Source organism: Dendrobates tinctorius, unplaced genomic scaffold, assembly GCF_039654945.1.
Source record: "Dendrobates tinctorius isolate UK_male_01 unplaced genomic scaffold, ASM3965494v1 ptg000022l, whole genome shotgun sequence".
Taxonomy (NCBI): domain Eukaryota; kingdom Metazoa; phylum Chordata; class Amphibia; order Anura; family Dendrobatidae; genus Dendrobates; species Dendrobates tinctorius.
Genome location: NW_027361690.1, coordinates 91,177,495 through 91,192,895, shown reverse-complemented (window position 1 = coordinate 91,192,895; position 15,401 = coordinate 91,177,495). Strand labels below are relative to the sequence as shown.

The 15,401-nt window shown below is 47.8% G+C and overlaps 2 protein-coding genes across 2 annotated transcripts in view; one reads left to right on the top strand and one right to left on the bottom strand.

Moving 5' to 3' along the window:
- The first annotated feature begins 1,182 nt into the window (after positions 1-1,182).
- On the top strand, positions 1,183-6,543 carry SNAPC5 (small nuclear RNA activating complex polypeptide 5). The gene is made up of 3 exons (XM_073568898.1): positions 1,183-1,382; positions 1,958-2,038; positions 5,665-6,543. Exons 1-3 carry the CDS (start codon positions 1,293-1,295, stop codon positions 5,773-5,775), a joined length of 282 nt encoding a protein of 93 aa, XP_073424999.1. The 5' UTR covers positions 1,183-1,292; the 3' UTR covers positions 5,776-6,543.
- Positions 6,544-7,850: 1,307 nt separating this feature from the next.
- MAP2K1 (mitogen-activated protein kinase kinase 1) overlaps positions 7,851-15,401 on the bottom strand; it is a 71,373-nt gene continuing 63,822 nt past the window's right edge. Inside the window, exons 10-11 of the mRNA XM_073568897.1 lie at positions 14,380-14,425; positions 7,851-9,157 (exon numbers count right to left, since the gene is read on the bottom strand). Coding sequence (XP_073424998.1) covers positions 9,044-9,157; positions 14,380-14,425 — 160 coding nt within the window. The 3' untranslated portion in view covers positions 7,851-9,043. The remainder of the gene's footprint in view (positions 9,158-14,379; positions 14,426-15,401) is intronic.

Genomic DNA, 15,401 nt, shown 5'->3' with positions numbered 1-15,401 from the left:
ATTAATGTGTCTGGCCACTGTACTGAAAGTGTACGAGTTGAGTTCCTTATCCCCTGACTGACATTGCACATAATAGTATGTCCAATTTCATGCCCTTGTGTTTGATGGGGGCTCATGAGCTGAGCCTGCATCACTTGGCCTCTGCATGCTGGGTAGTTTTACAACGTGCACTGACAGTGCTCTCTGCTGCCTTTTCATTAGTGCTCAGCTGAGTGCACTGTCATTGTGCACAGCGCACAGCAGGCAGGAACAGAGCAGGGACTAGTCCAGCCCCTGAAACTATGATGACAACAGCCTCTGCCCCCGATGACACATTATGTGAATGTCCCAGCATGCACTGGGATTCTCAAACAATGTGTCATCAAAGAGAAAGTAATAGAAAAAAAGAAAATAGACTGCAGTTATGGGAACCATAGGGAATATTTAATTCAAGTATGTTAGAAAATAGTTTAGATTATGTCACTAAATACATATTCAGGAGGAAAATTACTTTGTACGTCGGACCGCCTGTTTAATTTATGCCATTTTGTAGGATCGCTTGTTGGGCCTGTGATTATATGCCACCATTAAAGAAAACCTGATACTTAATTTTCCTTCCCAATCAAGTACAGTAGCATAAAACTGCTTTTATGTATGTAGTTGGACTGAAGCACAAATTCTACTTCACTGAAGATGTTTTACCAGGATCGACGTCAGGAGAAGCGGCAGTACAGAATCACAGTGTAATGGAACCTGTGTGACACTGATACCACAAGGTGGCGCAGCACTCAGTGCGAATACACGGCATACCACAAGGTGGCGCAGCACTCAGTGTGAATACACGGCATACCACAAGGTGGCACAGCACTCAATGTGAATACACGGCATACCTCAAGGTGGCGCAGCACTCAGTGTGAATACACGGTATTACCACAAGGTGTCGCAGCACTCAGTGTGAATACACGGCATACCTCAAGGTGGCGCAGCACTCAGTTTGAATACACGGAATACCTCAAGGTGGCGCCGCACTCAGTGTCAATACGCGGCGCACCACAAGGTGGCGCAGCACTCAGTGTCAATACGCGGCGCACCACAAGGTGGCGCAGCGCAGTTAATGTGATTAAACACCAACATGTTCACTGTCTTACTAGCTGCCCGTAGTTAGCATGGCCGCCTGTTAACCGTCGCTCCGTACTGACGTCACGGGATTCCGCGCAGGGTGATGATGCGGAACAGTGTCGTGACAGGTAATGTGAGTCCAGCTGCCTGGATTTTGGGTGATGGGGCGGCCGAGACGCTGAGCTGGATGCAAGATGCTGAGTCGCTTGCAAGAACTTAAAAAGGAGGAAGAGACCCTGCTGAAGATTAAGGCGGCCCTGCACGATCAGCTCAACAGGTTAAAGGTCAGAGGGCAAGGGGCATTTATATGTTTAACACAATGCGAGTCTGCGCTGGTGGCATCTAGGCAGCGCCATATGGCAGCCAGAACTCCTGGCATGTGCCCAGCACCAGGGCTGTGGAGTCGCTATAAAATATATAATAACTTGGGTACAATGCAGGATGGGCTGTAAATGCTTTCATAAGAATTTGGGAAAGTTATGAATTATCCTATAAATGTCCGTTCTGTTCCTGATCTAAGGATCTCGGCTGTTAGCTATGATGAATCTGTGCTGCACTTTATGTACATGATCAATGTCATCCGCCGGGGAGCCGTGTCCAATACTGTGTGCGCATGTGTATATGTATGTATCCAATATATGATATAATGTGTGTGTATGTATCCAATATATTATATGTATATATATATATATATATATATATATATATAGATACATGTATGTATTAGCTACTGCCTGATGATGGCGTCCCATCCCACATTAGTTACTGCTCATTTGAGGATCGTAGTCGGGCAATAAGAGGGTCTGAACAGCACGCAGGGCACTGAGACCATATAATTCACCAGCATCTTGTTCTCTAGGTTGAGGAGCTGGCTCTTCAGTCCATGATTAATGCCGGAGAGGAGCAGGATCAGCAGTCGGAGGGTTCCCAGCCGGAGGTGGTGAGTACATAGACACGTGCTGCGCACAACCTCAGGTTACGTGACACGCTCAGCTCCATTTCTAGGGCTTAATTTAGACATCCCTGAATCATGAACAAGTTCTATCAGTGTTTCTATGGATAGAACACATACACATTATAGTGTGTAGGGCGGTTCACATGTTCGTGCTTGACTGACAGTCTGCAAAAAAAAAAAATCACAGACATGCCCGTCTTTGATCCAAGTCACAGATAAATATCACCCATACATGTCAATGGATCCGTGAAAATCATGAACAGCACTTGAATGGTGAGGCCACCATTAGGGCAAGGGAAACTGGGCATATGCCCAGGGGCCACCATCCAGTGGCATGCTACTATGGGGCCTGTGAGTAAGGAGGGCCCAATACGAGTATCACCTGCCAAGCATCGTATTATGTTATATTTACTACTAGCTGAAGAGCCCGGCGCTGCCCGGGAATAGTAACTAACTGTGGTTAGTTATAGCAAATTATTATAATTATCCTCCATCCAATAGTCACGTGCCCATTTACCCATCATACATATCCTCCATCCCATAGTCCCATGCCCATATACCCATCACACATCCTTCATCTCATAGTCCCATGCCCATCATACATATCCTCCATCCCATAGTCCCGTGCCCATATACCCATCATACATGTCCGCCATCCCATAGTCCCATACCCATCACACATCCTTCATCTCATAGTCCCATGCCCATCATACATATCCTCCATCCCATAGTCCCATGCCCATATACCCATCACACATCCTTCATCTCATAGTCTCATGCCCATCATACATATCCTCCATCCCATAGTCCCGTGCCCATATACCCATCATACATGTCCGCCATCCCATAGTCCCATGCCCATATACCCATCATACATATCCTCCATCCCATAGTCCCGTGCCCATATACCCATCATACATGTCCGCCATCCCATAGTCCCGTGCCCATATACCCGTCATACATATTCGCCATCCCATAGTCCACCATTGACATCATGAGCGACGGGGCTTGCAACCTATGATGACATCAGTGTCGCCATGGCAACCATTATGACATCATAATGAGGGACGGGGCTTGATACACACACACTTTTTCCCCATTATGTAGATAGGGGCAAAATTGTTTGGTGAATTGGAACGCGCGGGGTTAAAATTTCGCCTCACAACATAGCCTAGGACACTCTCGAGGTCCAGACGTGTGACTGTGCCAAATTTTGTGGCTGTAGCTGCGACGGTGCGGATGCCAATCCCATACATACATACATACACACACACACTTGAGCTTTATATATTAGATATGGAGCTGGAGGACTGTGGGGGGTGCATTATACTGTATGGAGGACTATGGGGGCTGCATTATAATATATGGAACTGGAGGACTATGGAGAGTGCATTAAGCTATATGAAGGACTATGGGGGCTGCATTAAACTATATGAAGACTATGGGGTTTTCATTATACAATATGGAAAACTATAGGGGAATTATACTGTGTGGAGGACTATAGGGTGCATTATACTAAACAAGCAAAATGCTGCCTATTCATTGGTTGATTGGATTGTTTAAGCAGATATAAAAATCATTGTTCGCAGCAGCACATCGCCTGGTGAAAACTGAAGATATGCTGCTTAAGTGAAAATCACTGATGGTAAAAACTGACACTAACCAAACACTGATCCAAATCACTGATGGACAAAAGGCTTTGTTTTAACCTACAAGAAAAAGGACATATTTATATATCTTGCTCATGTGATCTCACGCTCCTTTAGGCATTCCTCTTATGATGAAGTTCCATTCAGATCACCCGTAATGACATATGCTGCCGTCTCGGTGAGGAGCTGGTCAGGGTAAATTCCTTTTACCAGAACTGGTGTAACCGAGCCTGTTTTTTTGGCTTCTATCATTGCACATGCTTTTCCAGTTCTGCTCATACATTTTTTTGAAGGATTGGGGGTCAGGACCTCGTGATGGCCGCTCCACCTTCAATTTGTTGTTACTTGTCATCAAAATGTAATTTTATTTTTCAACTGGCATAAATGTTGCTGTTCTACGATACTGAGATATGGTCCCTCTTCCTTGTATGTAATTCTAGTATATTAAATAAAATACCAGTTACAATAGTCCAGACGAGAATGAGTAAGAGATATTGCAGAGTCAAAATAAAGAAAAAGTCAAATTCTAGAAATGTTTTTGAGGTGTAGATGATAAAAGCTTTAGTGATGCCATGCTAGCCTAAATATCTTCTACATATATTGTTGTTAGGAGTAAACATCTAAGCTTCCTCTATGAGCACACCAGTCCGCAGATGAACTGGCGGTGTATAAAGATGGGCGAACCCCTAGATGTTCGGGTTCGGCCGAACAGTAAAAAAAAAAAAAAAGTTTGGGTCGGGTAGCAGAGCCCAAACCCTATTTACTTGAATGGGGGACCTGAACATCCAGTGTTTACCACGTCTTATAGACAACTCTCCATTACTAAGCAGTGGGCTTGATGTCACCTGAAAATACAAAGGTGCCATCAACCCCACATGCCATTGTACACGGTAAGTGGCAAGAGTAAAAGCGCCAGAATTGGCGCATCTAATACATGTGCCTTTTCTGGGTGGCTTCAGACAGCTATTTTTAGGCTGGGGGGAGGGGTGTAAGGGGCAATATCCAAGGCCTCTTACCAGCCTGAGTATACCAGCTGTCTGCTTTAGCTTGGCTGGTTGTCCAATGTGGAGGCACACCACACAGTTTTAACAAATAATTTAATTAAATACAGCACGGGGACCCCGCTATTCGTGATAAACAGCATTGCTGACAGCTGAAGGTTGCAGCTAACAGCTGTTAGTTTTGCCTGTTTTTCTTTAAAAAAATTTTTATTTAGAGCACAGGCGCTGCCTGCTCTTGCTGTTATTAGCAGCAGCAGGCATAGGCTGATGGGAGTGATAGTCCCATCAGCTGATGTAAGGTAAGTTTTTTTTACCTTCGATCACATCTGCGGGCTCACACTGTCATCTGACAGTGTGGGAGCCACGGCTCTCTGATCAGCGGTAATGATTTTACTGCCGAACAGAGGAATTGTTCTCCACGCTGCATGACACTGTGAGAAACACCCGATGTTCAGGGGGGAGGGGTGCTGAACCAGAACAGTAAAACGAGTTTGCTGGTGAAGTCAGTGTTCGGGGTCCGTGCGTGAGCAGTAGGTGTTCGGTACGGACCACAAACTTAACTGTTCGGGTTCGCCCATCTATTGTTGTGTATGCTGATAACACATCACCAGAAGTTTTAAACCCTGTATCTTGGCGAAACGCAGCTGCTAGTCCTCAGCACAGGAATATATATATATTTTTTAAATACTGGTATTTTGAGGGGAGAGGGTAATGCACTGAATAAAGGCCTTGTCTTTACACAGGGGGTCTGGCACATACTTTTTGCACAGCACACCAATAACTGGTCACAGCAGGAAGGTGCAGTCACAAGAACTTAGCAGTTAGTCTTCTTGTAACCCCCCCCCCCCCCCCCCCCCCCCCCAGTTTTTTGACTGCTTGCGCTATTCGCTGGTATATTGCACAAGTAGATGACATGCAAATTATCATTTTTCTTTTCTAATAAAAAAAAAAAAAAATGCAGGATTCTATGAACGTGGATGATGAAGCTGCGATAAACCAGACGGAGCTGCAACTTAGCACAATGGCGTACAATGAGGAAGATGACGAGGAGGAGGAAGATTCAGACAATTAGAAGATGACCCCAGAAATAAACTGACTGTACATGCAGTGGCTGCAGATCATCTTCTGTCAACTGCAGGGTTAATGGCAGTATATTATCTCGCATGTATTCCGTTTTAGCTCTTTTTGCCCGTCAGTTTCACATCTTATGGTTCGTAAAGGGAAACACAATCTTTTAGAAGTAACATCTCCGGACACGTCAAATTGTCGCTTTACAAGGATGTGGTCGGTTAGTGCGGCCAGTAGACACACAGAAACCTACTATCGTAACATGCACTGAAACTTATCGCTGTGAGTATATTGCCAAGCATGGTGAGGTGCTAGGACTCCGTGCACCTTGGGGCTGCCATCTGTAGGGTAAGCCGATCAAGGTACACACAGTTCATTTATGTTCAACGTTTCTTGAGTCTTCATGTGGGTTACATAAAGCGCAATCTGTAGCAAAAGGTCCAATGGCTCCTGTGGTTGTAAATACATATGTTAACAAATGTGCAGGCCAATAGACAGGTATGAATATACAGCACCAGACCTAAGCTGTGCACTGTCAATAAATGTGTATGGGGATTCGTGTGTGTGCAACGATGGATTCTCAATAAAAGGTATTACTCCTAAACTAGGAATGACAATATCTAATAATTCAAACCATAATTATTTTATTTGTTCTGTATGGGATTGAGAAAAGAAATTGATAGCATTTCTTATTGTGACCACTAGAGGGAGTAAGAGTGGCTTTAAGGTCTCAGTTGGGCTGTGAATTTGAGTATTTTTTTTTCATTTTCTACCTATTGTACATTTATGAAGGGAATAGCAAGCTGGATGACAATCACGACAGTCATCACAGGTCCAAACTTAAACGAGTACCGTAATTATGCACCATTTGGGACATCCACTAGGACTGATATGCACCAACTTTACAAATGGAAAATCCACTGCATATTACTGTAAAAGCAGAGTAGATGAGATTATAATAAACCTTATCCACACACTGAAGACAAAAAACCTTTGCATTACATATTTTATATCTGCATTAATGGGCAAATTGTGGCAATTTTGCAGGATTTTTTCAACAAGATCCCCAGCAGCTGTTGGTGCAGCAGATCCACCTTCTGCAGACATCCCCTACCTCTGCAGCACTGTGCAAGCGCCAAGATGTATGCAAACACTTATCAAATTGCGACTGCATTACTGCTCTATATAATTATACAATGAAGTTACTTGGCGCATAAATTGGCCATTTCATGAGCCCACCAGCCACCACCTCTAATAGTATAATACCAAAAACTGACTAGCACCGCCAGAAAGAACAGAGCAATTGTGAACAGGTGCAAGCTGCAATGTCTGCACATACAGCAGTAAAGCAGGCCAAATTTCATATCAATTCTAATTCACATAGTCAGTGTTTGCATACATCTTCTCACACACACGGAGGCTGCTGTATGCTTTTATTTGTATATTCTGCGGTCTGCAGCTTGCACCTGTTCACACTTGCTTCCTTCTGTTTTTAGATGCGGTTCAGTTTTTGCACTACTCTACCTCCATATTACAGTTATGACATTTGTCTATGATACTATAGTTGTTTTTATACATTTGTGTCCTATTTTTACTATATGTGATGTTCTCTTTTAAAGGGAATTTTTTGTCAGAAAATAATCTTTGTTGAAATCAGGTTTGTGTGTTTAACATGTTTACCCAAATATTTATTTAAAAACAAAAAAAACAAAAAACAAAAAGGGGGATTCCGGTAAGAATTTCACTTAGCCACAGGATGGGTGATCAATTCTAGATTGCTTGGGGTCTGAACACTTAGCAGAACGGGGGGGTGAGGGACACCTCCTCTCCCCAAATTGAATGGAGCAGAAGCATATTTACAACCACGACATTCATTATCCATGGGACTGCTGGAAATAGCGGAGAGTAAATGGAGGAGCGGTGTGTTTACTGGTCAATAATTCTCCGTTCTGCTGATCATTGGGCGGTGTCACCAATCGAGGCGTTATCACCTAACCTGTAGAATTCCCCTTTAATGTGATGATCTCGGATTGATAGTTCACAGAACAGTACCTTGTTACAGATTTGCTCAGACAAGAGTCTTTGTCATCGGTTTATTGTAGTCAAAGATAATACATCTGAGTATTCAAGAGGTACAGGTTATAAGGACTGAAGGCTTCTCATGACCCAGGCGCTGGCACCAGCCTCCCCCCGTCATCACCTCGGAGTGTAAGAAAGCAGCTTACGTACACTCGGAGCAGGATAATAATGAGGATTCGAAGCCCGACAGAGCAGAAGGATTCAGAGCCATCACATCACATCGAAAATAAATATGAAAAGTCAGGGCACGTGAAGAGGTGCAGGCGGCGGAACGACTGCTGGATACACGTCCCCTCCTCTACCGGAGCTACATGCAAAGGGATCATTTAATGCTATAGGTTCGTCATAGCTCGACTGAAATGCTCCAACAAAAAGGACTCCACTGACATTGATTACAGTGGTGAATCTGAAATGTAATATATTATCAGTGACTATATTAAAAAGAAGTGGTTTGTACCAAGAGAGATTAAGAGCAGTAACTGCTTTCCTGCTCCGGCAGAGAGGAGCGATTTCCAGAAACAAAGCAAATTCCTAGGAGGTGGCAGGCTCTGGGTTATGGCTTTGGACGCTGGTTTTATTGCGGACAGCTACCCGCATGGCTCAGATCTCCCGACAGCTCAGGGTACTGGCTGACAGTGTGGGCTTATATTCTTACCAGTCTCACATGGGACCAATTTCAGCTGTCACAAGCAGTAATATAAAGAAAAATACTTTTATTTTAGAGAAATATATGTGGATAACTGGTACAAAATAGACATTTGTATCTTTATCTGTTTAAACTGATTTAAAACTCCCAAGACTTGCAGAAATATGACAGTAAAATGAATATTCTAGACCTTGGCTGAAATTGGTCCCATATAGGACTTAGCCATTGAACCCTGTGATAGGAAAATTAAATGGACAGTTCGTTCCCCTCCTAGACAAAGACTGGAATCATTCTCCATGGATTGAAATCATCAAGTGTACCACAAAGCATCACGGGATAGAAGCAGGGATCCTACTGCAGGTAAAGGCCACAGGAGACACTGGGATACATCTATGCTTGACCCACAGCCTCCGGTGAATGGAGGTTGCAGAGAGTGAATAGAAAACGTTTATTTTTGCCACGTTCTGCAGAGATCCCTGCAGGATGGCAGAAGCGGGACATGTTGGCGGTAGCACTGTGCCTGGACCAGCTTCTTCTCTCATTTCCCTCACACACCGGCAGCATGAGTGGGGGTGCTGGGCTGTTTCAGGCCCATAGTAGAGCACAGCCACCCGGCAAAGTCCACCTCTTCCTGCTCTGACGTCTTAATGAAGCTGTGAACCTGAAAGTAAAAAATAGGTATTAGACCTACCGGTAATGATGTTTCCAGGAGTCCATCCTGACAGCACCATGGAGGACGTCCTCCTCCTCCTTACAGGGACAGGAAAGCACACGAGAGGTTAAAAGGCCATGTCCCACCCCCTTTCCCTCAGTGATTTGACAAGTACCACAAGGTGGATGATACTAGAAACGGTTTAATGAAACGATCATATTACAGCATATGACATGACATAATACATTGCAGTATAACACAACCGGGAGGGAACTACCCGTGCTGTCAGGATGGACTCCTGGAAACATCATTACCGGTAGGTCTAATACCCATTTTCCAGGACGTCCACCTGACAGCACCATGGAGAGTACCAAAGCACCTCCTCAGGGTGGGATTACTGCCTGGAGAACTTTTCTCCCAAATGCGGTTTGTTGGCCAGCTAACACATCTAGTTTGTAGTGTTTGCAGAATGTATTAAGACTAGCCCAGGTTGCCGCTCGACAGATTTGATCAACTGACGCCCCCGCCCGCTCGGCCCATGAGGCCGATACCGCCCTCGTAGAGTGGGCTTTTAAGGAATCTGGCGGGCTGGCGCCTTCAGCCTGGTAGGCATCCGAGATTACTGAGGTAATCCAACGCGCGATGGACGCCTTAGAGGCCTTCTTCCCTTTATTCCTACCTCCAAAGAGGACGAACAGGTTCGGGTCGACACGCCAACTATTGGTGGCCTCTAGGTATTCTATAACTGCGCGCCTCACGTCTAGCGAGTGGAGCCGCCGCTCCTTCTCATTTCAGGGATTATCGCAGAAAGAGGGTAACACTACCTCCTGGTTCAGATTTCTTGTAGAGGCTACCTTCGGGGTAAATGCCGGGTCTAACCTTAGGATTATACGGTCCTCTCTTATCTGGAGGTATGGATCCTTAGTGGATAGGGCCTGGATCTCCCCTATTCTTTTGGCCGTGGTAATGGCTACTAGAAAGGCCGTTTTACGAGTGAGAGCAGGGATGGCTATCTTCTCACTAAGGGCGAAAGTGTCCGAGCAGAGGAACCGAAGTACCAGGCCCAGGTCCCATGGCGGGGTGAGCTGCCTAATCGTGGGGCGCAGGCGCTGTGTGGCTTTTATAAACCTTATCACCCAGGGATGTGCAGCTAACTGGTAATCGAAGAAGGCGCTCAAGGCTGAAACCTGGACTTTTAGAGTGCTGGGCTTGAGGCCTTTATTAAAACCTGCCTGCAGGAACCCTAGTATGTTAGGGAGATTAGGGATGCCTGCCACGAGCTCGGACCTGCCACCCTCCAGACAGAATCTTTTCCATATCTTCCGATAAATTGCCGACGTCACCGGCTTCCTGCTGGCCTGTAGGGTGGATATGACCTGCTCCGACAATCCTTTTGCCTTCAGGATGTCCCTCAGGATCCAAGCCGATAGATGGAGTCTTGCTGGGTCCGGGTGGTGGATCGGGCCCTGGTGGATGATGTTCTCCCACAGGGGCAGTTCGACTGGATCTTCTACTGCCATGGCTCTTAGAAGGGGAAACCAGCTTCTCGGCCAGTATGGCACTATCAATATCACTCTTGCGTGGTCCTCGCGTATCTTCCTGAGCACTGCCGGTATGAGGGCCAGTGGTGGGAACGCATAAGAGAGGGATTCTCCCCAAGTCTGACTCGGCGTCTACGCCTTCTGGATGGTCCATCGGATTTAGGGAGTAGAATCTGGGAACCTTCGAGTTCTTCCGGCTTGCGAAGAGATCTATACTGGGGGTCCCCCAGCGCTGACAAAGCTGTTCGAAGATTTCTACGATCAATTCCCACTCTGTCGGGTGGATCTGTTGTCTGCTCAGGTAGTCTGCCACTTCGTTTTGGGAACCCTCTAGATGTACCGCGGTCACGGAACGAACTGTTCGTTCTGCCCACGTGAATATATTTTCCGCCAGTGCCTGTAGTGGTTGATGTCTGGTTCCTCCCTGGTGTTTCAGGAATGCCACTGTCGTTGTATTGTCGGATAATATGCGGACATGACGACTCTTTAGTACCGACCGGTTTCTCCGCAACGCTTCCCAGACCGCGAAGAGTTCCTTGAAATTGGAGGATCTGGCCTTGATGCTTGCTGGCCACTTCCCCTGGAAGATCTTCCCTTCTATGTGGGCTCCCCATCCCCACGCACTTGCGTCTGTGGTGACTACCACGTATGGAGAGGTTGTCCAATGCACGCCCACCTGAAGGTTCCTGGACTGTAACCACCAGCGAAGGGACTCCTTTACTCATCCTGAGAGCCTTAGGGGTTTGTCTAGCGACGCCTGATTCCTGTCCCACCTCGCGAGAATTTCTCTTTGTAACAACCGCGAGTGGAATTGGGCCCATCGGACGCACTGGATGCAGGCCGTCATGAGGCCCAGGACCTCCATTGCTTCCCTTATGGAGCATTGACGCTTCAACAGGCCTCTGGTTCTGGCCTGAATGGACTTCTGCGTCTGCTCGGGTAGCCAGGATATTCTGTCGGCTGAGTCTAGGAGGACTCCCAGGAATACCTTTCTGGTGTCTGGTGTGAGGTCAGACTTCTCCCAGTTGATCACCCAGCCCAGGAACTCCATTACGGTAGTTGTTCGGATCCTGTCTCGGATGAGCGCCTCTTTGGATCTTGCCACCAGTAAGAAGTCGTTCAGGTACGGAACAATCACAATACCCTGATCTCTCAGGTAGGCCACCACCTCTACCACCAGTTTCATAAAGATCCTGGGAGCTGAGGCCAACCCGAATGGAAGACCCTGGAACTGGAAATGGCAGGTCCGGGCTGGTGAGCTGATCGCGAACCTTAGTAGGCTTTGGGATGAGGGATGGATAGGAACCTGATAGTATGCCTTTTTTAGGTCTAGGGTGCACATAACTGCGTCCCTGTCTATTAGGGGAATTGCGGATCGGATTGATTCCATCCGGAACCTCCTGTATCTGACCCAAGTATTTAGTGGCTTCAGGTTTATGATGGTGCGGGCCTCGCCGGATTTCTTTGTGATTGCAAACAGGGAAGAGTAGTGCCCTCTCCCTCTTTCTGACGGTGAAACTGGTATTATGACCCCTGAGTCTAACATGTCCTGAAGATCCGACCACATTGCGGAGTCCTCCCGGACGACGGTGGGGGCAATATATCTGTCGGGGGGAGGAGAATAGAGCTCTATCCTGTAGCCTTCCCTGATGGTTCTGAGGACCCTCTGATTGTTGGTGACTCGTGACCAGTTTGCTGCAAAGTGGCGAAGTCTCCCCCCAATGCCTATGGCGTCATTGTCTCCTCGATCTAGATGTTGATGCAAATGGGGGACCTCTGTTCCTCCCACTTTGGCTGAAGGAGCCTTTGTAGGAGCTTCTATTAGACCTCGCTCGACCCCTAAACTCCGACTGTCCTCTGAAGAAGCCTCTCCGAAAGGACTGGGGCCACCTGGGTTTTCCTTCCGGGAATCCCTTATTCTTATCGGACACCAGCTCAAGGATATTATCAAGGGCTGGACCAAACACCCTCAGGCCCGAGAAAGGGATGGCACATAGCTTTGCTTTAGAAGGGTTATCCCCTGACCAGGATCTAAGCCAAACTGCTCTCCGGGCCGCATTAGAGAGGGAGCTGTTTCTGGCCGCAAACCTTACTGATTCTGCCGACGTATCCGACAGGAACGCCGTGGCTGATTTCAAGAGAGGAAGAGATGCTAGTATCTCTGACCTCGGGGTCTTGTTGGTTAGGTGTTCCTCCAACTGCCCCAACCACAGGAACATAGACCTGGCCACCGAGGTGGCTGCTATGTTGGCTCTAATCAGGGCCGCCGACGTCTCCCATGCTCTTTTTAACAAGACGTCCGCCTTTTTATCCATCGGGTCTCGAAGACCCGATGAGTCCTCGGATGGGATAGCCGTCTTCTTAGTAACCTTGGCGACTGGGACGTCGATTTTAGGGACGTCGATTTTAGGGACTTCTTCCCACGCCCGAGTTTCCTCGGGATCGAAAGACAGTCTATTTTTAAAGTCTCGGGAGAGTGTCAACCGACGCTCTGCTTCCTTCCACTCCTCCAGGATCATTGCTTTGATGTGTTCGCTTACAGGGACCACCTGTTTGCGGGACACCAGTCCTCCAAACATTAAGTCCTGTCTGGACTGTGGCTTAGGGACTTCTTCCATCTGCATGGTATTTCTGACCGTGTGTACCAGCTCGTCCGTATCCTCCAGTCTGAATAGGTACTTCCTGCTCTGATCCTGTCTATCCCCCCAGGATCTCGCCTTCTTCCTCCTGGTCTGAGTCCCGGAAATCGGATTCCTCGCTAGGGCTCGCTTCTGATACTGGGTCTGGTTCCCACCTTGGACGCTTGCGACTTGGCCCAGGGCTGGGGGACCGACGCCGGGCTGTAGAGGCCTGAATCTCTTCCCTTATCAGCGACCTCATTTCGGAAAGGAGAGATGGCTGTTCCTCGCCTATGACCCTGGAGGTACAGGGACCGCATAGGGTCTTGCTATAGGTGTCTGGCAGCTTTACTCTGGAGAGCGCTGTGGTCCAGGAGCGCGCGCGCCCTGGATTTGAAACCGGCGTCTGACGTCACCGGATGTGACGCTGGTAAGCCGCGCCTCCACTTCCTGTCGGGCTTCTGCGCGCGACCGCGCTCGGTTCCCCGGTCCCGCCGCCTGCAGGGGGCCGCCTCCCCGCCTGCTATGGCGTTCCGCTGGAGGCCTCCAGTGCTGACCAGCCGTCGGCGCCGTCCTGCGGGTACTCGGCCCGCCGCGGGGCCCGGCCCGCCTGGCCTGGCAGCCCTGATTGCGCCCACTTCTGTCGGTGCCCACTCAGCCAGCCGCCTGCGGGGAGCCGACCCGTCCTGGAGCCGAGAGCCCCCCACCGGGAGGTACGGCTCCCTCCAGGAGCGTCGTCCTGCTCCTGGCCTTTGGAGCCGAGGGACTCCCCACCGGGGAGTTTCGGCCCCGGGACCTCTTGACAGGGGAAGGATTGGACTAGCCGCACGATCCCGAGCCCCTCCGGTAAGCTCTCGCGTGTCCCTCCGTGCAGGGACAGGAAAAACACTGAGGGAAAGGGGGTGGGACATGGCCTTTTAACCTCTCGTGTGCTTTCCTGTCCCTGTAAGGAGGAGGAGGACGTCCTCCATGGTGCTGTCAGGTGGACGTCCTGGAAAAGAAAAAGATGACGTAGGCTACTAACAGAAAAAAAATTATAATGTTGACTTCCTGTTTTTACAAATTTCATTACCATGAGCTGTTTGAGGTCCGCTCTCTCTGCCGGGTTCTTCACCAAGCTGGAAGAAAATGGGGAAATAACAAATCAAATAAAATCGGAAAAGTTATTCTAATACATGGGGTTTAGAGTTCTTAAACGACAATCAATCTAAAAAGTAGAAAGCAGCTCGCCTCAGAGACTGAAGATGGTTACAATATAGTCTATGAAGTCTGTCTTCAGTTCCTTCATTCATTTTAGGGACCACTAGGAGCGTCAGCATCCAGATCCCCCATCGATGAAAACTTCTGACATGTCTCTACGTTTTGTGAAACTGCATTTGCGCTTTAAATATGGGGCAGGTAAAGCCTTTTCTATTTTGTCCTCCGTGCCAGATTCTGGCTCAGATTTATCTAGCATTCTAGGACAATTCTGGATGTCCGTTTGCCATCCAGACGGTAACAGTGACAGATCTTGCTGTTGCAGTGCTCTGGAGAACCACTGACCAGGTTTTAAAGGACAATGGAAAACATGGAAAAATAAAAGAAGATGGTCGCACCCTGGACCCACAGACTCATCATCCAGCCTGTATTACTGGGAGGGACACTCCAACAAGAGAAAAGTAAGAAACTAGACTGCAAACCACATATCAAGGGGCCTATAAAATTTTATGAATGAATAAAGATTACAGACTGAAATTTTGCCATAACCACAAAAAGACATTTAAAAGATCAATTGGCTTAGTTAACAAAAGGTGAATGACATTTTGAAAAATCCTATATGCACAGAGTGCAAGAAAGGGATCAGAGTAAGGCCGGTTTCACATTAGCGCTTTTTAAGCGCACGCACGGCCGGGGGTAGCTCCGCCCCCGAGCCGGCTCTCTGCCCGGCGTGCCCGCCCCTTGCTTGTAGCGCCGCCTACTAGCGGACAGCGGCGCCTGCGATCGGCGCACCCTATCTTTAGCATAGGGTGCGCAGATCGTGCGCAGGCCGTGCGCTAGTTGCGCTTTGACCTGCGCTGCGCACTTTTGACGGTGCGCCATGCGCGCCAAAATCCG

Bases quoted from the DNA above. Each gene is read 5' to 3' on its own strand.
- SNAPC5 (XM_073568898.1), top strand. From the start codon at position 1,293: ATGCTGAGTCGCTTGCAAGAACTTAAAAAGGAGGAAGAGACCCTGCTG. The intron at 1,383-1,957 runs GTCAGAGGGCAA...CTTGTTCTCTAG, and splicing joins ATCAGCTCAACAGGTTAAAG to GTTGAGGAGCTGGCTCTTCA. The intron at 2,039-5,664 runs GTGAGTACATAG...AAAAAAATGCAG, and splicing joins AGGGTTCCCAGCCGGAGGTG to GATTCTATGAACGTGGATGA.